Below are 26,517 nucleotides of genomic sequence, written 5' to 3' on the forward strand. Positions count from 1 at the left end.
GGCTCTTTCAAAAGAGCTTCCAAATTCAATCCCACTCCCCCTCTTGGTTTTCATTCCAGCTTTCCTCAGGCTTTGGCTGCCGGGTTAACAGGAACTGAATGAGTGGGATAACTCACTGCCCACAGGGACTGGTCTACCCTCAAGTTATTGTTGATTACAGTATATCACGTGAAGCACTTTGGGACATCCTTCTGATGGGGAAGGTGCTATATCAAATGCAAGGATTATCATTCTAAATAATAGGGAAACTTTGCTGACCCACCATTTTTATTTTCCGAATCTAGCAAGACAATTGTTCAATTCAAACCTGAAATTGGCAATGCATTTGAGAAATACAGTCTCTGAATATAACCAATTTGATTCCAGTTTAAAGAGATTGGCTCGAGAAGAAGACTTCATTGTGTAAACACAACGAACTTCATTTAATATCATGAGAATAGAGATATGTGAAGGCACATCCAATAGCTGCTTGCTTCCATGAGGTCACTTTATTGGCATGCGTCCATAATGTTTCACTAACTATATGACCGTAATGCATTTGGCAGACGTTAACATTCAAGCTAATGCAAGGCTACCAAGTTGTATTGTGGCTCTACCCTCGCATTAATATGTCTTTGTCAAGTGTAGGCTCCTTTTCTTGTATTTAAGGGGAAGGCGGCAAAATGTTGTAGGCACAATGCCTAGAATTTATTGTTTAAAAATATTAATTTATATAACACATCCCTTCTGTCTTTTATATTAATAATAATATTCCTTTCAGTTGAAAATGTGTTCTAAAAGTAACCTGGAAAAGTCAGAAGACCTTCAAGTTAGGGAACACGCCTGAGCATCTGTCTAACATATTAAATTTAGAGGGAATAATAATGGCCATGAACCATGGGCTGAAGGCATTTCATTACATAGAGAATGGCAATGCGTATAGTAAGGACATGTAGGATGATGGATACAGATTGATATCGAGGAAGGGAAATAGAATATGAATGGGCCCCTGTGCTTCAGTAAGCAGAAAAGGGAGTGGAAGGTGATTAAGTGGACAATCACCGAGAGCGGAGGTGGATTGTAGTTGTAGCACAATGATATACGAAAAGAGCTTGATAATAAATAGTAATGAAACAGTCATAATATTAAATATATTTACAGAGAAGGTAGAAGAATGAAAGATCTTTCAGCTGAAATATGAATTTATTAAATAAGTTATTGATCCGTAACATACATTTTTGAAAAACTGCACAGGGACTTGAAAGATGAGTTGAAAGTAATATAAGTACAGTATATGAGAAAAGCCTGTCTTTTGTACATCGAGATATGTTTTTTGCATCGGAAATCAATAAAATAATGCCAGCAATTGTAAATATGAACATATTTGGGGCAAAAAAGTTCTGCTTTCCACCAATCATTTCAACAGAGTTTCAGGCAATTATGATCCAGCTCACACATTCATATATTCAATGTATGTAAGTAAACTAAGATTAGCATTTAATTACTGCAAGATAAAATGTTTTAATTTGCTGTTGGGGCTGTGTTTTACTTTAACGTCGTATTTGGTTTACTGTTAGTAATGGAAAGACACATTATTGAGGCTATGAAACTGCAACTTTATTGTATTGTGCTCGTTAAATATGTATGATAATTAAATGAAACTGCTGTAAAACCTCAGTGGGTCTCTCTGGCACTGTGGAGACATTTTTGATGAAGTCACCTTGGCTCATTAGTAGCACTCTCGCCTCTAAGTCAGAAGGTTATGGGTTCAAGATTCCACATCAGACAGGAAAGTAATCGGGAAGCATTTCTTTATCCAGAGTGTCATTGGCTGCCGAGTTTGCAAGCAAAAGACACAGTCACTACACTTTACAGTAAATGCAGTCGAGCCCTTTCAGATGTCTTACTGTGTTGAAAGCCACAATATCAAATGGAAGGATTATTATTAACAACTGAACTAATTACCAGGAAAGGTGACTGAGGCCAAGAAAATAGACTCATTAAAAAACACACAGCTATGGCGGGAGGATGTTCTGGAGGATGAGATCAAATGAACGAAAGAGACGTCTTCAGCCACACCTTTTTTGTGATTTGCGATAACTCCTCATATGTAGAAATTATACACATCTGACACCAGGAACAGCTGTTCTGTCTTTCTGCAGTAACACACATTTGAACGGTACTACGGTCAATAATTTGCCAATTTCAGATCGAAAATGAAATGATTTCAACAGCAGAAGAAATACAAGTTTAAAAATGTTCCGGCTGACTTCTATTAGTTAATGGTCAGTTAATGTATCCCAATTGTAATGGTCCTGACAGATTCAAGGCAATCGGTACCATAACAAATAGTATCATCAATTTATCAATCGAGAAATTCACTGACTTAGGAATGATGTATGTTATCAACTTTTGTACCAGCTATCACCTTAGACTTCAGGATGGTAAAAAACATTACAGTATAGTAATAATAATAATCCTTGCATTTGATATAGCGCTTTTCACGTCTTCTAGACCTCTCAAAGCGCTTCACAGAATATACTGTAAAGTGAATTGACTGTATATTTGTGGGCGAAACGCGGCAGCCAATTGTCCCACAAACAGTCGTGGATTGAAGTGACCAATTTATTATTGCTTTTTTCTTGAGGGATTATTATCAGTAAGGAAACTTGCCCAAGGTTTCACCCTGCCAGGAATCGAACCCAGGTCTCTCGCTTGTGAGGCGAGTGCTCTAACCACTGAGCTACAGGACTCCATAAATAATGCATGTCATATGTTATCATGTTATATCTTCACACAACATTATTCAAGGAGAAAAGATTGGTAAGATACATGTCTATTGTGAATATTACTGTGCTGCCGTTTCCCACTCAATTTCAGTCTTGCATTTCGTTTTCAGGAGTTAAAACGTAAGATAATCATAAGGAGTAAGAAAGTTGGATCAATATTAGAAACGTTCCGAAGAAATGGGGAAATTCAGGAGAGAGAAATTGGAGAATATATAGAAGAATTGGACCCAGAAGAAGAAATTCCAGGCAGGGAGGCGTCAAGCAGAACAAGTTCATTCAGACCAAAGAAGAAAAAGCTTAAGGTAAAACGACAAACACTCTGCACAATACACATGCTAAGCCGCATTGGTTTAACATTTAATTACTAAGCCCTTAATTACTATTTTCTAGACAACAAACGTTTACAGACAAATAACAAACAATGAGATCTGCAATATGTGCCTAAGACATTCTCAAAATACATTCCAAGGGGNAAAAAAAGAGATTTCATAACAGATTCAATGATGATCAAACATGTTATCAAATCCGTTATGAAACGTTACTATTTCTATCTATTCGTAAAGGGAGTGAATATCCCCAATGGTTTTGTCCAAAGTTACTTTTCAGCACTTTGGCTAAACCAAGTCCTATCTTTTTCAACTCCAAGGCATTATGTACCTTTTCACAGGATACCAATCAAACTGTTTGTATTTTACTTTCAATGGCACAAAAACAACATTGTCCGTGATTGAGAGCAAGAATGACATGCAGAAATCTTGGCTCAACTATTTGCCTGAATATGAGAGAGACATTGTTGTACATCGAATCTATTTTCACAATACCTGATTATACTTTTTCTGATTAAGGCCCTCTAGTGCCATTGCAAGTATTTATAGTTGGTAGATGGTTTGATTTGCAAATAATTTGACATCAGATTTAATGCACTTCCTCTTCCAAAGAAACCTAAATGGGAGTTACTTAGTGTGTGTGTTGTTGACACAATGCAAGTGAGCCAAATGCCAAAGGTGGAAGCGTAATACAGTACCAATGAAATTGTCTTCTAAATTATACTTAAGTTCAGTTTTGTAATTCTTTTCACTGAACATTACCTTCCGTCTTGTTTCTTGGTATTTTCTGCAGGAAAGAAAGATTCGAATTGCAATGAAGCTATCAGATTTAATTATATACTCAAAGTGTGTTCAATTCAAAAGCCTGAAACATTCAATGGAACATCAGGAGTTCTACGAAAGCAATTCATTTTCAGAACAAAGAGTCCTGAAGTTGATCAAGCAGTCAGGTAAGGCACATTCTTATTCCTTCGCAAATGTAGTTTAAAATTGACGAGAAATATAGGGATAACATTTACGCTAGAAAGAGCATTCATGAAATAAATTGGGCGAGTCAGATGCTGGGATCCCGAAAGGAACAAAGGTAAGTGGTGCTGCCTCCTTCTGGCAGTCATCAAATGTTCCTTAACGTACTTAAGGACAGCACGTTCCACTGCAAATTTTGCTCCAGAGTTATTTTATCGACCCTCCTACTTTCCTCTTCCTTTGCTACCTTATATGAGAAGGTGAAGCAAATAGCAATGATGAAACAAATGTATTGCAGTGCAGTCCATACTGCACGGTGATATAATAATATAAGATATAAGTGCCTCTCTCTTTCCCCACTGGCCTCACTTGCAATGCCATCTTAGGCTCGTTGTGCTCTAATGGATTGCTTTCCTGCAGATGTAAATAAAGACATTAAACACCAAAATTTAAATAAGTGATGAATTCACTATTAAAGTGTTTAAGGGGGATGTAGATCATGACTTCAGTAGAAATGGTGTTAAGGGATAGAGGGAAAGTAAAAATAATAAAGTATTGAAGTGTAGGATATCCTTTTAAGAGGTAGTAATCCTATAATAATCCTTGCATTTGATACAGTGCCTTTTCACGTCTTCGAGACGTCTCAAAGCACTTCACAGAATATACCACAAAGTGAATTGACTGTATATTTTTGGGGGGTGGGAAGCGGCAGCCAATTGCACACAGCAGTTGAGAGTTAAAAGCAGTTTAGAGGTAAAAGGCAATCAAGAAAGAGAATGAAATAGAGCAACAACAGCTTACACTTATATAGCGCCATCCACACAGGGTAGCGTCTCAGAGTGATTAAAGTAGCAAGTAGGACGTATAAAGGGATGCTGGAAAGAGAACCAGGGATGGGTTTATGGTTGGAGTAGAGAATAAAGGATTAAGAATCATTACTGGCTTGATGTCCTTTCATCTGCTGCTGTATTCCTTGATCAGACAATGTACCCAGTAGGACTATCAACAGCAGGTTTTTGAGAATCTCAAATCATTCACTCTTTTCTACAATTTTCTCCACCTTGGAGTCCCTCCAACTCGCCCCCTCTCTCACCTCGATTAATGTATTTTTGGTCATCTTTCCTCTCCCGATTCCCTTGGCTCCCACCCCAGGTTTGGCTGCCCAGCCAATACTATTAAGTACCTTGGGACAAGTTGCTGTATAAATGTAAATTTGTATTATGTTGAACAATTTAACATGTTTGGTGTTTGCAGCAACTGAATCCTCACAATTAGAGCAGAATAGTTTACTGGTATATTGGATTGGGTTAATTATCATGCCACAGCTGTTCTGTTGCCCACGGGTGGTGCAAGGATATATGTGAGGCTTGAGATATAATTTATCTCAAGGTTAGAGTGGAAGAGAACTTAATAGCTTGGCTAAGAACTTGTCAAACTCCTCCAATTAATGGAGGTGTTACAATAAAGGTTACCGTTGCAGTTCAAACTAGTTTAGCATTCCAGTGCTGTAGCTTCCAGGCTGCTGGATAGAATATCTCTAATGAGGACTTCTTNAAAAAAATCCAAATTATGCTTCCCGTAAGAGCTCGATAGATTATTTTCCATCATTTCCACGGCAGCCCGTTGACATAGCACACAGGTACCATGTGTGCAGCGTGGATTAGTGGGATATGGATTCATTGTGCGGTCGAAATGAGAAGGCGAATAAACCCTGTCACTGCCTTTTATGGTTGTTGGTGCTCAACCCTACATGTGAAGGGAGCTAACAAGGGCTAGACTCCAATCAATGATAATTGGGCACGAGTTTAATAATAATAATAATACTTGAATTTCATATAGCGCCTTATCATGTCTTCGAGACGTCTCAATGCGCTTCACAGAAGATAAAGCTGGGTGCTAGTGCAAAGTGAGGGGAGCCTGGAGTAGATGGATGGAAAAAGGGTAGAGCTTCCTTATCAAAATAAACATTTTTTTTTGTTAAATCTATTGTGAAAGTTTTGTTTTTCGGGGGTGATCCACACCCTTGTTTAGTGAGTAAATCTGAGGTCAAGATAATCTGGGTTCTTCCTCTTGTCACAGAGCTGTATTGGCAAAGGCCTGACAGGCTCACTGTCTTACCTTTTCAATCAGAGAATATAAAATAATAATCCCTGAGTTTCATATTTTGTTTCAAAGTGCTTTACGGGACTCACCCTAAAGTGACTGAGTGTTTGGAATTTAGATACAGGCATTTTTTTAAAGAAAGTACCAGACGCTGTGGACTTTGACACTAACGGCCACTCACCAATGTTGATTGAAGGGGGTTAAGTTCAAAACAAACCTGCGGAAACACTTATTTCAGTGAGCGAGTAGTAAATGTATGGAACAGACTCCCTAGGGAGACGGTGGAAGCAGAAAGCGTCGATTCTTTCAAAAGAAAATTGGACAGGTTTCTTTTAGGAAATAATATCTTGGGATACAGTATATAGTTTGGGAGATGACACGTGGATGCGGACTGCAAGGATGGTGGAAGGCGAACTGGATGGAGCTTGGTCTTCTTTCATCCAACAAATTCTTATGTTCTCCTAAACTGATTTCCTTTCAGTTTGTGAACTTGTTCAACACAATTCAAGATTCCTTTCTCGAACCTACCCTTCCGGGAACAGAAGAGGCATTTCCAACTACAAACCCCATGAGTTCTGGAATGTGGGCTGCCAAATGGGTGAGCTTCAATTGTGTTCACACTGACTACATATTTCCTTCATGTGACCCAGAACAGTCAGAACACACAGTGAGTCAGTTAGTACTCTCTGGGTCTTTCAGAGTAACAGTGACAGATACTTGAGTACCTAGAAGTACATAATGCTGACATACAGAATTGCATAGACCATTAACGCTATAACGTGCAATTATATCTCTCTCTGACCTACTATCCCCCTACTTACCTGCCCGTACCCTCCGTTCCTCTGGCTCCGGTCTGCTCCACATCCCCCGCCCCAACCGCCCTACCATCGGTGGCCTTCAGCCTCTCAGCCCCGAGGCTCTGGAACTCCATCCCCAGTGCCTTCGCCGCCTCCTCCCTTTCCTCCTTCAAGGCCGGTCTCAAGACCTTTCTCTTTGACCTTCAGCCTTCAGCTCCCCTCTCGACTCTCTACCCCCTCCTCGCTCCCTCCCTTCCCTCACCCTGACCATTTCCGCCCTGCTCGGGTCCTGACCCAACTGTACAGCACCTTGGGACGTCCTCCCAACATGAAAGGCGCTTTATAAATGGAATCTTGTTGTTGTTGTTGTTTCACCTTTCACACGAGTATTATCTTGGAGTGCTTAACATCAAACAGAACTTAATGCACAGAAACAGATCACTAGTCCATTCTGGTGTTAATAATTCACATAAGCCTCCTGATCCTCTTTCCAATGAAAATGGCAGTGATTTCCCATGAAAGGAACCATTGTTGGAACATGTGTACTCTAAGAACGATTGGACTTTGATATTGTTGTTGCTTTTGTATTTGACAAAGGCGTTCTACTTCTGAGAGTTTGGCTCTGCTAAAGGTAAAATAAGCGCCAGAGGATTGGTTTTAATTGGTTTTGAATATTGCATTCATTTAAAAGAGAATTTTGCCAGGTCTGTTATTTTTCTCTAATTCAATACCCCGGTGCTATGATTTGGAATCGCTTACCTTCCAAATTGGTTTCCCTGTTGTCTCAGTAGTGCTATTGGCTGTGTAACCACATGTTTTTGAAATTCATCAGGCAGAGAATCAGGTGCTGATTGTAATATCTCTGCTTATAAATTAAGTTGAGATTAAGCCTCAAGACTACCCTCTTCGACCGCGCCTTCAGCCACCCTCTCACTCCTACCCTCCACCCCTCCTGATCTCAACCCTCAGCTCAGGTCCAAATCCCTGACTGTCCAGGGATGTCCTTCTGATGTGAAAGGCGCTGTGCAATTATAAATTGTTGCTATACATCAATAAAAATCTACGTGAATTACTCAATCTTACACCACTGATGGTGACCTCAACATTCACTGTCTTTTGCTTTGTACCTACAGTGGCTTTGAATTACCAGAGCCCTGGATTATGTATGGACCTTAACAATGGCAGATTTCTCACCAATGGAAGGTGTGGCTACGTGCTTAAACCAGAGTTCATGAACAATGACACAAAATTTAATCCATTCAATCCTCAACACAAACGTGATCCAGTGACTCTTATAATACAGGTTTGTGTTAGATAACTATCAGGCGCAGAATAATGCAGTTGAAATACTGCACAGCCAGGAAGCAATACAAATGCAATTTCCTTCTAACTGCGGTGCTACAGAAATACAACCATTACAGTTGACAGTAAATACTGCGAAAAGCTTAGAGATATAACATGATACAGCGCAAATTACAAATGCTTGATCTCCTCCATCCTATTTTGTCCTCCATCTGAGTTGTCAAGTCAGGCTTTGTGTAGAAATTATTTTTATATTCATTCCATATTTGTCTTCAAATATTCAATAATTGTCTTTTTCATTCAGCTCTTGTTAACCCTGCGAGCCAAAACCTACTGTTAGGATGGTCCCAGCTGGACAAATAGTGGGATAGCTCGTCAGACAGTACTCTCAATGACAAGCTATCCATTTTCAGTTGGCTAAACTCCATCAGTTCCAAACGCATACTCTGGGGTCCACAAGTCTTGGCTCTTGCCAACCTGCGCCAAATACTTTCCGAAATTAGATAAGCAGGTTGCGTCCCTCCAGGGAGAGAGCACATATTGCATTCCAGACCCATGAAAATTTCTGTGTGCAGGTGGCTCACATATGTTGAACTCTTAGTCTACTTTGGATACTCTTACACATGGTGATAGGTTTACAATGGAGGAGCGAGCACCAATGTAGACCAATGGAATGAATGGTTCCATTACTCTGCTGTAATTTATATGCTTCCAAGATTGTGTCAGACAGGAAGGAAAGTGTGAGTGCAATTTTTAAAATAAAATTTTAGATGAAAATAATGAGAAATAATGAGGCTGGTGCTGTGGAAAATAAATTAAAAGTAGCCAGCGAGAGAATTGGATAGAAAAGACAATGGTGTTAAAGAAGGAGGTGGGTTGAGCAGAATACTAATGTTGTAATTTTTCTCCTGATTTCTTTGCTTTCAATGAGTGCCATTGATATTACACTAATAAAGCTATTCCTCGACATGTGGGTGCCCTTATTGCTGAACTGTGAAATTAATAACATTTCAGAACAGATTTGCTGTGATATATCATATTTTCATTCATTCCTAAAGAATAATTGTGGCAATGAACCTTCCCAACTTCTGCAACACAATCTGTTCCTGTTCCTAACTTCTTATTGCTGCTATCTTGTCTGCCAATTTGGAGTGGACACAGTTTTATATTCAACTCTGTTATTACTTCACAGGATACCAAGTGAATTCACTTGTGTACCCCCACCAACCACTCAACCCTACACGACTTGCACAAGGGTTGGGCCCAAGGATTTCTCTCTCTTATTACTTTTCCTGACAAAGAGAATGCAACATAAACATGAGGCCAAATTAATTAATTAATTAATTAATGTCCTGTGAAACAGCGTTCAAATGCTCCCTCCAGAATCTAAAATAATGTCAAACTGGCAGGAAAATACGTTTTGTTCAGGAATAGGAATAAACCAATTGCAAAAGGAGGTGGGCCTTCTTCATCTAAGCCAATCTGGTGAATTCCATAGCAATTATTTAAGAATGGCTGGACATATGTAATGCTTAATTGCAGATTTGAATCTCTTATGAATTGTCTCAACTTTCATTGCTATAGAGCTATGTTTTATCAGTTGTGAGAAATGACAATGCAAAAAAGCAGTAAAAGCTCTTGAATTGTAGGTGTCCTGTGAAACAGATGACTTGTGATCTGCCAAAGAGGTAGTGTCTGTGTAATCACACTGCATAGCTAACTAATAGCTTGATGTATGTATTCCTTCATTGCTTGAAGCTAGCCATTGCAAGGCTTTGTTCTGTTTTAAGGACATCATTGAGGCACAAATCTTCAGATCTAAATTAGTTGCAGCTAACCACTAATCGTTAACTAACTATTTGATTCTCCTTAGAGAAATGATTATGTACACAGAGAAATAAGTTAATTTTGCTTTGCTTTTAATGTAAATGTTATTGTTCAACTGTTCTATCTAAATACAGTATAGTTAAGCTCTGTGATTTGTTGTACAGTACTGCCTAAGTGTATAACTGACTCATATGCTTTCTGTCCAGATTATTAGAGGTGAGCACATACCAATTTCCAAAACTTGTAGTAAAATAACAGTTGACCCTTATGTGCAAGTGCAAATCTATGGTCTACCCAAGGACAATGCAAAACAGCAAAGCAAGAGTCTACATTCTCAAGGTGAGGAAAACAGAAAACTCCAGTGTTTTTCTGTGAAAAGTTTCAATGACATTTTGCTATAGTTGCATATAACATGCCTCCATGTCCTCCGCTCAGTGGTCGGGCTTTTAGTCTTTGGAACTCCATCCCACAGTCCCTTCACCTCAATCCTTCCCTTGCCTCCTTCAAGGCCTGTTTCCAAACCCTCCTCTTCAACCTTGCCTTTGGTCATTCTCCTACCCCTACCATCACTGCCCTCCACCCCTCCTGATCCCAACCCCCAGCTCGGATCCATATCCCTGACTGTCCAGCGCCTCGGGACATCCTCCCGATGTGAAAGATGCCATGCAAATGTAAGTTTAGTCATCAGCACATTTGTTAACGGAGAGTATTTTATACAAAAATATGCTGTTTAATGCCACTTGTATAATAAAATATTTAATGGAGCTAACAGTGATCTTATCATTGTTGGAAAATATCACTTGATTCCACTGGATATTGCACCACCTTGACGTTATAACATTTATCTTGTGTACAATAAAACTTGTGATTTTCAATACTTTTATGATACAAATGAAATATGAGCAGCATTGTTTTATGATATTTTACACCCATGTTTAAAACTGTTTGGATACAACACTAGCCATAATTAAATGAGCGTAATGAAAGAAGACATTGCAGGTTAATATTTCATGCTACTTGCAACCCTTCCTTCGCCCGACAGGCACATCCTATATTTACGCTAGCTCTGAGTTCTGTAAACTAAAATCTTCTTTTTTTTTCTTTCAGGTAATAATCCCAAATGGAATGACATTTTCACCTTTAGCATTCAGGTTCCAGAACTTGCATTGGTTCGTTTTACTGTCAGAGACAGCAATCTCTTTTCCAAGAATGAATTCCTCGGTCAATATACTCTGCCATTTACCAGCATGAAGAAAGGTAAAGATGTCATTAAGGTTTACTGGTCGTAAGTGTTTTTACAGCTAAAATCTGTCATCAGTGGCTACAGTAAACTGCGGATAACTTGTTATTCCCATCCGGAAAAAAAGCTCAACAAAGAGTTATCCAGATTGGCGAGTTAGCTATAGGTCCTCCCGGACCAGCAGGGGGCACTGCAACTGGTGTGGGCACTCGCGGAGATTGGCACTCATACTCAGATACAGCGCAGAGACCTCTGGTTTACTGGAGGGCTTCACTGACTAGATAATAGCACCTCTCTCAAATCCAATCCCCAGCTTGGGTGCGAATCCTCGATTATCCAAGGCCTTGGGACGTCCTCCTGATGTGGAGACTTGTTGAGTTAGTGCTGCTGTCAACTGCAGTGAGTTAAATGTTTGAAATAAGAATAGCAACTGGTGGATTCCATTGTTTGAGGACTGTTGGACTTTGGATCAATTGTAGGTACTTTCTCAACAGTGTGTTCGGTACAAGGCATTGCATATCCTTGTCTCAAATGGCAAACACAAATACTGTCACGTCAGTGTGAGTTATGTGCTGTACATGCCAATTCAGTTTCTTCTCATTTCCCATGGCCGCATCCAAATGTTCTCAAGCCACATACATTTGGTAATCAAATAAATAGCTAGTAGCAGGGTTTCAAGGGACTAACAAATCTCTGGACAAACAGTTTATGGTGTAATTTGAATTCCTTGGTATAGTATTGCTTCACAACACAGAATGAGGTATCCTTCAGGAGGGACGTATTAACTTAGCCACTGTGATAGCCTGCTGCCTTAGGATTGAATTATACCCCATTTGGGGGACAAATTGCAGTATTTCTTCATGAATTCCATTTCTTAATCACCAGCAATAATTAAGGAATGTTAGAGAAAATGTACTTAAACGTTTCCAAAAACCCACTCTTAAATTACTTCCCCCTTCCCCCAATGTGGGGAGAATTATTTTTCCCTCAATCACTTCCATGTTTTTAATAATGTGAGGAGTGTTTTCTTTTATTTCTGGCTGTTACAATTGATTTTAACTAAACCTTCTACTTTTCAAAACCTACTTTAGGAAAAGAAACTGAATTAAATAACAGATTGATTTTAGGAATACTGCAAGTTTGACTCCTTTAATAATAATCCTAAAAAAATCCTTGCATTTGATGTAATAATAATAATATTAATCCTAGCATTTACGTAGCCCGGATTCACCGTAAAGTGGAGTGACTGTGTATTTTTGTAGGCAAACGCATTTTTTTGACTTTCCCTTACATTCTCGAGTTTCATCTCTTTGTGTCTTCACCACTGATTTTCTTTTAATTTTTTTGTGAATTGTGTGGTTAACAAGTTGTGACGATCATCTGGGAGGGGAGCTGGACTAGCTCCAAGGTGACATGCTTGGCAATGAAATAACACACTCGAGCCAGCCCTCTGTGGCAATCTTGGTCGTCAAGTTCTTGAGCCAGGCGGGTCCACAGTACTCCGGGCACGGCTGACGACAGCACTGCCCAGCCTGGCTCGTTGGTAGGACTTGGATGGGCAGACCAGTCACTGGTCTCGGTCTTTAGGTTTCCCTTTCACTTTTTTGTAAGCAAATAAAACCCACGCAGGGGTTTAGGCCTGGTAGCTTCACGATGATAGTGGGGGGAAGAAAAAAAATCACTGGAGCCTGTTGTGAAGAACGCTGTTCGAAAGCTTTCAGGGAGAGTAAAGCTAATTGCTCAAAGCCAATGTCGGTCACACCAAACAAAGTGGTCAGAGTTGTTTGAAACAGGAGTTAATGGGCGAAGGTAAAGGGCTGGATATTACATGTATTGATTTTTTAGCAAGCCCTTGTTTAGGTCCCTCATGAGTCTTGTGGCTGAAGTAAAAGCTTGTGAACTTCAAAGTACAGAGAGACACTTTAGTTATTAATTGGCTGGATAATGAGTAACAGACAATACGTAACATTGGTAATAGTTTGAAGAGGCAATTGTATCTTACCATACTATGTCTGAATTACCATGTCATTAAAAACTATTCAAGATTGATTGATCCTGTGATGACCGAATGATATTTCATGTCAAATAAAACCTTATTCTTAAGTGATATGCAGCCAACCCTATCTGAAGCCAAGTTCAATAACTGAAGGAAATGGTTGCAGGTTTTCTATTTATTTTGTTCCCTAAAATTGAAGGCACTTTCCATTAGCTTTGCGTTGTCTAGAAGAGAGACTATAGCACTGCTTTTTAATTTTAGATTGACTTTTAGTGATATTGAGTGAGCACGAGTTAAAAATAGAAATCAAATAAACTGGCTGGGAGAGCTTTTTGGAAATTATTTTGTAAAAGCTTTGGTATTAATGCTAAACATGCCTGTATTTATTATATACTTGGTGAATTGTGACATTTGTAAACTTGTATAATTTTTGGACGCGGTACAAATATGGCAACTGAAATTATTTTAACGTTAAATCAACTATTTCATGCTATTGTTCATTTGTTTGCTACCCAACTAACCAAGGCGCCCTTTATAATGTAAGGTGTGATGGACTGCCTGACAACTGAGATTATTCATAAGTAGTTGGAGGTGCCAATATTAACCACAAAAAGTTGCATTTGTATAGCTCTATTTTATATAAGATTTTTTAAAAAAATCTTGACGACACGATAAGGTTATTATCATTACAGTATAATGATTATTATAAGCAAGGAATGGAAAGTTCACCATTCATGAGGAACAGCATGATAGTTATATCAAACTGAGCGATGATTGAATTGCCCCTTAATTGTTCTTTTTCAGGTTATCGTTTTGTTCCACTATTGAGCTTTGATGGCCTAAGCCTTTCTCCAGCGAAGCTGTTTGTGTACGTGTGGTATGCTTAGAAGAAAGTCACCTTGAGGAACAATGATTCGGATCATGCATGCAGTTTTCCCATTTCAAATCAGAATACAGTTACGATTCAAGATTGTTCTTTCTGTTTGAAATATTTCCAGAATCTTAGCGTGGAGTCGTCCTGTTAAGAATGAACTAACCATAGCTTACATTGCTTTGTGTTTATATAACACGATAACATCGAGAGAAGTTGCCCACTGCACTGCAGCTACTGCCAGCAGGGAACGAGGGAAGAAACTCCGATTTTTTTTCTTTTAATCCCCTTCCCCCCCCCCCAACTGCTATTTATAATAGACACAAAATCGTATTGATTAATCCCAAAAAATGTTTTACTCGCATACTTTTGTTTTCCTTCTTTCTGTTCTCGTCTCCCAGTGTGAGGCATCATGGTGAGATGCTCAATCCACCCCTGCCTTTGTAACTGCTTCCAGTAACAGTAAGGAGCTGAGCAGAATGCCCCTGGTTTTCTCCCCTCCCAGTTTATAAACATCTGGTCTCTGCTCCTCCTCCTGCCCCAGTGTAGTTGCTGTGAAGTTGCATTACTCTGGAGTAGGTCGCTGTATGTCTGAGCCACCAGGACAAGCACAACACAGACTGTGAACATAGACTGACTGTCAAAAAAACAAAGGCAAGTGGTGCCAATATTTACATAAGGCAGAACCTACTTCTCAACCCAAATCATACAATGTTTGAAATGGGTACAGAATAAAGTGACCCCAGCTGCCACCAACGTTCATTCACCAACTATCTTATTTTTACTTTAAATTTGTGACTTTTTCAATCGGATCTACTCGACATCTCTGGTAACAAACTGTTTTTCTCCCAACCTCCCCCCCACCCCCCCCCTCTCTCTCTCTCTTTCAATTGTTTTCCCCCTTAAACCTGTTTTTGGCTCTTTTGCTTTCTGTATCTGTTTCTCTTAATCTCAGTTCAATCAGGCTCTGTGTCGAAATGTTCTCTTTGCCTCGACGGCCTTGGAAGAATGCTTGCTTTCTTGAGATTTATTTATCTTTTCTTTGCCCTGTTTTTTCGTGACTTCCATGATCTTCAGAAACGCAGCTCACTTATTACTTGGCAACTTTGACAAATTGTACTTTAAAAGGATCAGTTGATCAACCAATTGCTACTTGGAGGCTAACCTCCACATCTGGTTTGTTCTGTTGCACATCGACTGACTCAAACAACAAAAATGTGGTATTAGGTTTTGATACAATCAGACCAAGACAGGAACTGAAGAGGAAAAGACAGAAGTTTCTCCAGTTAAGCTTCCTTCCCCTCCCTGAGGAAATACATCAAGATTCAAAGTAAACAGGCCTCGCTATTGCTATGGCTCTGTACCAGATCCTGGTTAAGACGAACACAAATGCAAGATTAACTATATTTACTATCTTTCTAAAATCTGCAAACAAAATATTGTACCGGATTTCACAAGTTGGGGCTTCGTTTGCTGTAAAAGGAACCTGTTCAAAGAATCTTTTCACCAGAATCTAATCCTTAAGTAATTGGGAGAAAATTTCACGATTGAACCCGAATATTAATTTTTAACAGGGAAGGATGATGTTTTGCATGAAACGTAACATTATTCTGTCGTGCAGTGATGCAGTGCGTTGGAGCATTCATGCAGAGAGCTGCTACTGTATGAGAGGCTTCTGTTGTTTTAAGCGCTATGGGACTCTACCCTGCCTGAGGGGCGCTATATAAATGCAAGTTGTTGTTTTTTTGTTGTTCTTTCCCTTCCCATCCGTTGATCTCAGTTGAGTTGTGCTAAGGCAGAAGTTAGAATGAGGAAAATTTCTGTCTGGGTCTCGATTTACTCTATTTATGTAGCATTTTATAATAATCCTTGCATTTGATACAGCGCCTCATCACGTCTTCGAAACGTCTCAAAGTACTTCACAAAATATACTGCAAAGTGAATTGACTGTATATTTTGTGGGCGAAACGCGGCAGCCAATAGCGCACGGTTGCATCTCACAAACAGCAATTGAGTGACCAAATCATTATTATTATTTTTGAAGGGTTTATTACCCCCGAAGAGCAATCCACCAATCGACTAACAAACGGGTTCCTACTTGCTGCTAGGTAAAAAGAGGCGTGTGGAGTAAGGAAACTTGCCTAAGGTTTCGCTCTGCTTGGTGAATCAAACTCGAATCCTCTCGCTTGCGAGGTGATCGCTCGAACCAATAGACTACAGGACTCCACTTTCTCATGCTGTTGACTAGCTCGGCTTGTGGAAGCCGGGGTAACAGGGCAGAAAGCATCTATTAAACCAAAATAAATTGCAAAATACATAACTTTATTATCCGTGGGCCCCTCAATACTTATTAAATGAAATTTTGGTTATAATTTATATTAACAACTGGTCACTTTCAATCAATTCTATTCAGCGTTACATTAAAAACTCTATTGATCTGTGCTGAAAGCAACTGAGGTGATTTGTTGCCGCTGTAGTTTTGAACTCAGAATTCAATATTTAATATAAAATGAATTTAGCATTCACTATCTTTCACTCTAAGAGATTGAAACAGATTTGAAACAGCTCCCTGAAGTGATCAGAGATTGATTGGAGGGAGTTTCAGTGTGGAATTATATATAGTTTATAAAGAGCAATTTACCTTTACCTTTATTTCTCCCTCCCCTCCCCACCCCATCTTATTCCTTCCTCTGCTGGAAGCATTGATTTGTGCTTTGTTACAACTGCACAGATTTTAAGAGGGAAGCACTTTATTTGCCGGTTAATAATAAATAATAATCCTTGCCTTTGATATAGTGCCTTACCATATCTTCAAGACCATCTCAAAGCGCTTCACACAATATACTGTAAAGTGAATTATTATTCCTGGAAAAGTGATCTGCCAATCAATTAACAACCAGGCTCCCACTTACTGGTGGTAAACAGAGGTGTGTGGAGTAAGGACATTTGCCGAAGGTTTCGCCCTGCCCGGGAATCGAACCCAGGTCCTCTTGCTTGCGAGGCGAGTGCTCTAACCACTGAGCTACAGGACTCTTGTTGCCTTCTTATGGTGCACCATAAGAACTACTGCAGGGGAAATTCACTTGTTAGAAGAGAATTAATGCCCATATTCATGGGGAATTATAGATTGTGTAACTGCTGTACAGATTATACTGCCAATTAGATTAGTATCATGGTCTGTAGGCTTTCCCTGAAAGTCTACTGTTATTTAAGTTATTAAGCCATGGAAGGGAACATTCATCACGAAACTCCAAAATGTAATTATAGTGGATTTGGAATTTGACTAACTCAGTCTTTTGACAGGGCTGTAGGAAAGCAGCTTGAACTAGCCACTGTATTTATAACTCATACTACAGAATTGAACAACTTTTACACATCGCAGCCTTGTACCTATCAGAGGAACCTCACATATGTAGTGCTTGATTACTATGTTTGGTAGATCAGTGCTTGAAATCCTTGCTTTAATTGATACGTGGAGTCCTGTAATGTAGTGGTTAGAGCACTCGGCTCACAAGCGAGAGGACCTGGGTTCGATTCCCAGGCGGGGCCAAACCTTCAGCGAATTTCCTTACTCCACACACTTCTGTTTATCTGGCAGTAAGTAGGAAGAACCCAATTGTTATTTGATTAGCGGATCGCTTTCCTTACTGCTCCCTTCAGCAATAAATAACAAATTTAGTCATTCTATCCTCGACAGTTTCTGGGACACTACTGTGAGCAATTGGCTGCCGCGTTTCTTCCCCAAAATATACAGTCAATTCACTTTACGGTATATTCTGTGAAGTGCTTTGAGACGTCTCTGCAACATGTTAAGGCGCTGTATCAAATGCAAGGTTTATTATATATAATATTATAAAGCAGAGTTGTTAAAGTTACTGTACTGTGGCCTAAGCCTGTTTTATTTTAGAGAGATTACACACAAAATAGCAGAGAGCTGCGAATCTTTTGCAAATCTGAAACCCATCCAGCAACTTCGGATGACATCAACCATGAGTAAAGTTCACAGTTTGTTTTTAAAAAAAAGCTTCCTGAACTCTGGGAGTGAGCTATTGTTTTGAATGCACTCCAAAACTTTAATACAATATTTATCTTGATATACTGAACCTTCGACATTATTTTTTTTTCATCTCAATCCTCTCTTAAGCATTTGTCCCTTCATTAACATTGTTGTTTTTTGGCCTGTGACTGGCTCTATGATATAAATGATTTCCAAATGAGCTTGGACAAAATGATCAGACTTGTGCAACGTTATAGTGGATCCACCTAACATGAAGAGAATATATACTGGCAACTCAAATGTTGTGCGCAATTGGCTGCGCGTTTCGCATTTCAATGTAAATTGGTAATAATAATAATCCTTGCATTTGATACAGCGCCTTATCATGTCGTTGAGACATCTCAAAGCGCTTCACATTACATACTGAAAACTGGAGTGACTGTGTATTTGTGGGTGAAATGCAGCAGCCTATTGCGCACAGCAGTGTCCCACAAACAGTTGTGGATTGAGTTACCGAATTCTTTTTATTTTTTTGGAATGACCAAAGCCATACTTTCAATTAGTTTCGCAGATCCTGCCTTCACACAATAAACCTTTCATAAAGTTCGCCTTTTCATAATCCTTCTAAAAACACTTGTATCATCAAAATGTCTATGTCATATTACCGTGTGTGCACTATCGCTGTGATGACTGTCTGGGGTGTTACAGGTTTTCGCAACCTGCACCTGAGAAGAGTTGCGACACTTTTCCCTGAGGGCTGACACGGTGTTGGGCTTTGCGTATGATTGCATTTACAGTGAACAGCTTCATTTCCTAAAACAGTGTGTTTTTGGGGGGCACTGGTTTTGTGGTAACCTCACAATTTAAATACAACAACAACAACAAAATGGCATTTGTAATAGCGTCTTTCACAGCAGGAGGACATCCCAAGGCGCTGGACAGACAGAGTTTCAGTACTGTAACCGGGGCTAATAATTTAAATACTGTCCGGGCATAATAATCCCTAAAACAAAAAGAAATAATTTGATCACTCAATCCCTGATGGTTTGTAGGACACTGCTGTGCCCAACTGGCTGCTGGGATTCGCCTACAAAATATACCGTCAATTCGGTACATTCTGTGAAACGTTTTGAGACGTCTCAACAATGTGATAAGGTGCTCTATCAAATGCAAGGATGATTATTCTTATTATTACTTAAAATATTCTCACTTCTGGGACCCAGTATTACAATCAAACAAGGTCAGAATATTTTTGGTTTGCTGTCCCCTTTCTTATACTTAAAAAGAAACAGAATGTCTGTTCCGTTTTTCTGCAGGGTTGGGAGGGAGAAGGTAATGTCACTTTGCGTTGCTTATGCTATGAGAACACAGAGGTTGGCAGCAGTTAAGTCCTCAGTTGTCCCGAAGTGTGTGTCGGGATACTGCTGGAAGCAAACCTGCTGAAACTGCACATTTGAACTACACTGTAAATTTTCTGCTGTTTATTCAGTTGGAACCATTTTTATCTGCTGGGGAGTTGGCTTGGGTGGTTATCAAGAGCCAAGTGAGAAGAATTCTTCAGTGACATGTCTGTTCTTATCTTGGTGATAAGTCAGGCTGTTTGGTCAATCATAAACTGTGCTCTGGAGCACTGCAAATCTAATCTGGCTCGGGTAATAATAATAATATTAATAAACATTGCATTTGATATAGCGCCTTCTCATGTCTTCTATACTGCAAAGTGGATTGATTGTATATTTTGTGGGCGAAATGCAGCAGCCAATTGCGCACACCAATGTCCCACATGCAGTCATGGATTGAATGACCTACACTTTTTTAAAAAAAGGGATTACCCCCCCGGAAAAGCGATCTCCCAATCGACTAACAACTGAGTCCTACTTACTACTAGATAAGCAGAGGTGTGTGGAGTAAGGAAACTTGGCCAACATTTCGCCCTGACCAGGAATCGACCCGGGTCCTCTCGCTTGCAAGGTGAGTGCTCTAACCACTGCGCTACTGAACTCCACACAAGTTGCTGGATAAACGAGACGATCACAGAGGGTTGGCTCAGGTTTGCTCTAACTATACTATAAATGTCGTCATATGTGGTTCACTTTCCTCATTCATCAATGTTACTGAGGTCCAGGTGGTATTTTGTCTATTGCCATTGGAACGTGAGTGGTACAAATATTTCAGCTTTGTGGTTCAGATCCAACTCCCATATAACATATTTTGGTGAGTTAATTTGTCGACTTATTCATGGATGAAAAAATCCCTTGTTTCAGCAAGGCTTAATGGATTGCATCATTTCATTCTCGACTTAAATACACCTTAATATCATCCGGAGTCAATCATGTTGAAGCTTGCTACTACTTACCAATAACCTACGTGTAAAAGTCAATTCAGTCCCACTGAATTTGCTCACTCACCAATGAATGACTTCATTTGTAAACTAAAATAATAAACCTGTACTCTCTCATCTAATACCTGTCAAGCCCTCCTTTATCCACCCTGCTTCCCTACCCTTCCCCACAAAATATGTCACTAGTCTCTCTCTTTCTGGCTTTTTTCATCTCCCTTGCTTGCACATATTGTGGCCTGTTGCTTTTACGTGGCAAGCAATACATGGGGGTAATTGAATGGCCACTGTTCAGTAATCCTATCCTAGGCTTAGCAATGTGAGATCCATCTCAAATCCATCTCAAGAAAAGAGACTGGAAACTATTGCTATACTGAGGAAACGACAGCCTTGCTTGAGGGAACTTTAAATAATAATAATCCTTAATGTTTTAATACAATGCCTTTAATGTTGAGAGGATGGCTCAAAGCACTTCACAAGATGTATGGTAATGACTATGTATTTTGTACGTGAATGGGAGACATGACAACTACTTATACTGTAGTCTGATTATACATTGGTTTCCTGTTTTTACAGAACCACATTTGTGTTTTGTCGTTCGATTCACATCTGGTTAAAAAGTAAATTTTCAAAAATGAGCACCTGGAGAATCTGGACAAAAGTGAAATGGAAAAAAGGATTTAGTTAAGAAGTGAAACTGATGAAAAACTGCAACTCTTAAAAAAAAACTTCCAACACCTTTCCTAAACAGTGTTGGAATGCTACCCTGATGTTCACTGACGCCAAACACCGTTTAATAATGTGTATTTCAGATTGGAACACATTAGCAAAAAAATGTTGATGTAATTGCACAAGTTCAATGGTGCCTGTCGAATGTATATATGTTTATGTGTGTGGGAGGAGAGTTGAGGAAGTGAGTTATTCCTTTACTTCTGTTGGATGATCTAAATATTGTATTAGAGTTTTATTACCATGGTGATATCATCTCCCACTTCTTGAATGAATAAGTTTTTGCTTAAGAGGATTTTTCTTAAAGCTTAAGCTTTAGATTTTAAAGCTTTACTTGGTGGTTGGAATTGAATTATTATCATTTATTTTAAGTAAGAAATTATTTGAATATCAAAAAGCTGTGTTGTGACATGTCACAACTGTTTGTTTCATATAATATGTGGTGTTGTGTAGCGTCGTGGTTAGTGTGCTTGCCTCGCAAGCGAGACGACCTGGGCAGGGCAAAACCTTAGCCAAGTTTCCTTACTCCACAAGCCTCTGTTTGCATAGCAATAAGTAGGAAGCCGGTTCGTTAGTCGATTGGCGGATCGCTTTCCAGGGGTAATAATCACTCAATCCATGACTGTTTGTGGAGGGATTATTACCCAGGAAAGCAATCCGGCAATCGACTAACAAGTGGGTTCCAACTTACTGCTGTGTGAACAAAGGCACGTGGAATAAGGAAACTTGCCCAATGTTTCGCCCTGCCCAGGAATCAAACCCGGGTCCTCTCGCTCGCGAAGCAAGTGCACTAACCACTACACTACAGGAATCCACATAACTGGACAAGATGTGATTATACATTAGGTCGCTATGTTCACACTGCTTTCAGTTTAAACTTTTGCTTTTGAGATTGTTTTTCAGGCCACTGTTTTAGGCTGCAGGGTAAACTTAATGATTCAAAAATTAGAAATTGACCTCCCAGATGCCTCAGACCAGGCAAGCTGTGTAGAAGCCCCGTGTCAACATTTTGTTTTCAGTGTATTTATACCAGTACAGGGAGGCTTTGCAATCAATAACAGCTGGTTGCAGTGTGACAAGAGGCAATAAAAACACGAGAGTGCATAACGTGGAGATATAAAGCCACGCAGAAGGTCAGAACGAAGAGAAAACATCGGAATTGGAACATAGTGGGCCAAGCGAGGCTATTATACGACAGCTGAGAATTAGATCAGCAACAAATTAAACGACTCGAGCCACAGTGAGCGGTCTTGAAACAGAACAATAATTGCCTTTTTGGCTGATGGATTTACAGTTAGCATGGGAGGAAACTCTGCCGTTGTGTCAAGATTGTGCAATAGTTTCAAATTGATGGCCTAAGTAATCATGCTTCCCTTGAACGCAAATCTAAGATTGTCACCCAACTCCCCTCAGGATAAGGCTTAAATGATGACCTCCTTGGCCTCCAGATACACAGATGTGCACTGCTCATGTCTATGCCTGTGCTTGTAAAAAGCCATATTGTGGAGAGGATTTGGGAGCAGATGGCATCATTCATTTCTTTGCTGTTCAATTATCTGTCGGCTTCACCACGCTAGCTGAGAATGGCACAGATCCTGGTGTGATTTAATAAAACGTACAATTAAGGTGCCAAAATAAAACAGCCCTGCAAATTGTGGATTTTAATATGTTCTTATGACAGCGGGATAAACCCTGTCACTGCCTTTTATGGTTATTGACACTCAACCTGGGTGTTAAGGAGCGAATTGCTTTTTTGTGTGCGCGACTCATTAAAAGGATGTCACAATCAAGGGGGCCTTACAAAGGCTTGTTTGAAGTTCAAGCCCTAAGTGATAATTGGGCACCAGCGCCACAATCTAATGAGCACCAGGATTGAGCTGGGGGCAAGTGAGAAGTTAGGGGAGGCTGGAGAAGATGGAGGTAAAAAAAATAGAGCTTCCTCTTCAGGATAAACCTTTCTTTTTGTTGTTAAAAACGTTGTGAAAGTTTTATTTTCTGGGAGTGACCCACATGCCCCTGTAGTTCTTGACTCATTCTCATACTCTCATGTTTGTGCTTTTCTTCTTTAAGGAAAAAGCTATCCAGGACTTTCACAACTCAGATTTCAACCCGAAGCATGATGTACTTTGCAGAGTGCTAGTTACGATTGCAAATTGTGTTTGCTTTGGGCGGTAACCCAGGTTGCAGCAAAGCTCAGGAGCATTTCTCAATTGATTCTGTTTGTCTTTGAACCTTGTTCTCCTTTTCCCAGCAGAGATTATTATCCTTCTGGTCCTGAGCTGCTGACCTAGAATGGAACATAAAACGGAGACATTTCATTATGAGGATCTTTTTGCACGTTTTGAAACAATTTTGGTTCTGTATTGGATGGTCGGTAATCCTGGACTGAAAGAACAGGTGAATGAGGACATGTCTAATAAATCTGATAAACCCTGGTCATTGCTGGGATCCATGTGGACTCACAAATCTGAATTTCCACTTCCTAAATCACAATCTACTTGCAAATTACCCCAATTGACATGGGTTGCAACAGCAACAAATTACATTTGTAGAGCGTCAGTCATGTCAGGAGGATGTCCCAAGGCACTGGACAGTCAGGGATGTGGACCAGAGCTGGGATCAGATTAACAACAACGCATTTATTACATAGAATCCTTCACGTGGGGTGGCGTCGCAGTGAGTTTAACAGTGCTGGAGTCTGACTCCGAGCTGAGGAGGGGGGAGGTGACCGTAATTGTGATTAAAAAGGAAGGTCTTTAGGTGGGATTTGTAAGTGGGAGGGGCAGGGTGGAGGGATTGACGGAGGGAGTTCCAGAGCTTCGGAGCGTGGTGGCTTAAGAAAAAAGATTTGACATTGCCTTCAGTGTTGGTGGTGATCTCAACTGGGAACAATCTAGACAATACCCAGCAATCCTCGGCAAGGCAATGGAAGAATCTGTCGGAGTTGCCTCTACCCTTTGCTTTCCAGTGACGTCTCTTTGAAATGCATGTAAGTGAATGTCTGATAAGTGGATGTATCTAGATGTCTGTAATCTTCCTTGCCCTTTACGTCCCCCCCAACCTCCACTGACTTTGAAGGCACAAATGGTCATTTGGCCTAGACTCAATGAGACTATTATCACCTGCTGTGTGAATATATGACTATTGCACCCACAATCATTCAGCACTTTCACGGGAGGAGAGGGACGAAAAAGAGTGGTAGGTAACGACACTCAATGTCTCGGAGAATCAGAAAGCTGCTTTGTTCATGTGGAAAAGATCTCTCAAACTTTGCACAAGTATTCTGTGTGAATGTTTTGGACTAATCCATAATGCTGTAGAACATTTGCGGCAGCTCTTATGATTCTGGAAAAAAAACTTTTTTTTCTGGGAAATAAACCTCGGTGGCGCTACTCCTGTCCAAATCGCGTGGAAGACTGATACTCTGGCCATATACACCCTCGCATGGAGCATCTTGTCCTTAACAAGTGCGCAATGCCTTTGGACGACACTGTGTGCAGGAGAAAGGTTTTTCTCCACAGTATGGAAATAGACTTTGTAAGAAACTGAATATCTGTCAATCACAAGCAGGTGAGATGGGCTCCATCAATCTTTTCCAGTTCTCTTTGTCGCTTGCTTACCTCAGAGTTGAGCAGTTATGATTCCAAAGCCATGCAATGGAACGCTTGTAACTTGACAACTTGCTGCTCTTATAAATTGAAAACATTGTTTTATGTGCATTACACAAGTGTCAGGCTGGCTTAGTTGTCTCATATTAAACCCACAACCTTCTGAGCCAGAAGGTTTGTGAGTTTAAGTCCCGTGCCAGCATTTAGTATGCTACCTCATCAAGTCGTCAAGATGTCTCAATGCACTTTACGGGATTTTGCCTTGAAGTACAGTAACTTTATTAGTAAGTGAACCCAGCAGCTAATTTGTGCACAGCAATCTCCCACAAATAGCCATGAAGTGAATGACAAATTTTACTTGGGAGATTGTTGGCCAGAGCACAAAGAGAAAGTACCTTCAACTGCTTTCTCGTTTTGAATAGTGCCATGAGATTTTTAACGTCCATCTGAACAGGCCGATAGGGCCTCGGTTTAACGTCTTCCTCATCTGACAATACAGCCACAACCTCAGCACTACATTGGAGTGTCAGCTTAGACTGAGTTCAAAGTCTCGATTTGGGGCTTGAATCCACAACCTTCTGCCTGAGAGGCAAGAGTTCTGCCAACTGAGCCAGGCTGACACCCTAGCATTGTATCACGATAGCAAGCAATGGCATTGTAGAAAATAGGAATAGCCAGATGGGCAATAATGGTCCTTTCCAATTCTGTGAGTTTCCATGTTTCGAGCATAATATTGATTGCCCTTTGTTGGTATCATTTTGATTTGGTTTCTGTATTACTTGATTGCCTGCAGTTTAGCTTTCCTCTACTTTTAAAGTTCTGAGATTTGACAACAATTGGGAAAATGACTATTACAGGATTTGGAATAGAACTTAAATCAAGAATACTAGGCTTTATACATAGGAGCATAGCATACAACAGTCAGGAAGTTATGATGAACCTTTATAAAACACTGGTTAGGCCTCAGCTAGAGACTGTGTTCAGTTTGGGGCACCACACTTTAGGAAGGATGTCAAGGCATTGGAGAGGGTGCAAAGGAGATTGACCAGGATGGTACCAGGAATGAGAAGGAAAGGTTAGAGAAGCTGGAATTATTCTACTTGGAGCAGAAAAGGTTAAGAGGAGACTTAATAGAAGTTCTTAAAATTATGAGGGGATGCGATAGGGTGAACAAGGAGAAACTATTTCCACTGGCGGGTGGGTCGGTAACCCAAGGACACTGATTTAAAATAGTTGTTAAAAGAAACAGAGGGAGGTGAAAATATTTTTTTTCACACAGCGAGTTGTTTGGATCTGGAATGCATTGCCTGAAAACATGGTGGAAGCCGATTCGATAACAGCTTTTGAGCGAGAAGTAGATAACTCTTTGGAGTCCTGTAGCTCAGTGGTTAGAGCACTCGCCTCTCAAGCGAGAGACCTGGGTTCGATTCCCAACTGGGCGAAAACTTGGGCAAGTTTCCTTATTCCACGCTCCTAATAATAATCCCTTAAGAAAAAAAAACACAATAATAAATTGGTCACTTCAATTCACCTCTGTTTGTGGGACACTGCTGTGGGCAATTTGGCTGCCACATTTCGCCCACAAACATACAGTCAATTCACTTTACAGTATGTTCTGTGAAGCGCTTTGAGATGCCTAGAAGATGTAA

General features: G+C 40.0%; 1 protein-coding gene and 1 non-coding gene across 2 annotated transcripts in view; both read left to right on the plus strand.

The window, feature by feature from the left end:
* LOC103185584 (1-phosphatidylinositol 4,5-bisphosphate phosphodiesterase zeta-1) overlaps nt 1–14,212 on the plus strand; it is a 32,102-nt gene extending 17,890 nt beyond the window's left edge. Inside the window, exons 6-12 of the mRNA XM_042335028.1 lie at nt 2,879–3,070; nt 3,897–4,044; nt 6,645–6,761; nt 8,094–8,263; nt 10,296–10,428; nt 11,197–11,346; nt 14,130–14,212. Coding sequence (XP_042190962.1) covers nt 2,879–3,070; nt 3,897–4,044; nt 6,645–6,761; nt 8,094–8,263; nt 10,296–10,428; nt 11,197–11,346; nt 14,130–14,212 — 993 coding nt within the window. The remainder of the gene's footprint in view (nt 1–2,878; nt 3,071–3,896; nt 4,045–6,644; nt 6,762–8,093; nt 8,264–10,295; nt 10,429–11,196; nt 11,347–14,129) is intronic.
* Nucleotides 14,213–26,238: 12,026 nt separating this feature from the next.
* On the plus strand, nt 26,239–26,310 carry trnae-cuc. The gene has a single exon. It is a non-coding gene; the product is annotated as a tRNA-Glu (tRNA).
* Nucleotides 26,311–26,517: the final 207 nt, after the last annotated feature.

This window comes from Callorhinchus milii, unplaced genomic scaffold (genome assembly GCF_018977255.1).
Source record: "Callorhinchus milii isolate IMCB2004 unplaced genomic scaffold, IMCB_Cmil_1.0 Scaffold5, whole genome shotgun sequence".
In the NCBI taxonomy this organism is placed as follows: domain Eukaryota; kingdom Metazoa; phylum Chordata; class Chondrichthyes; order Chimaeriformes; family Callorhinchidae; genus Callorhinchus; species Callorhinchus milii.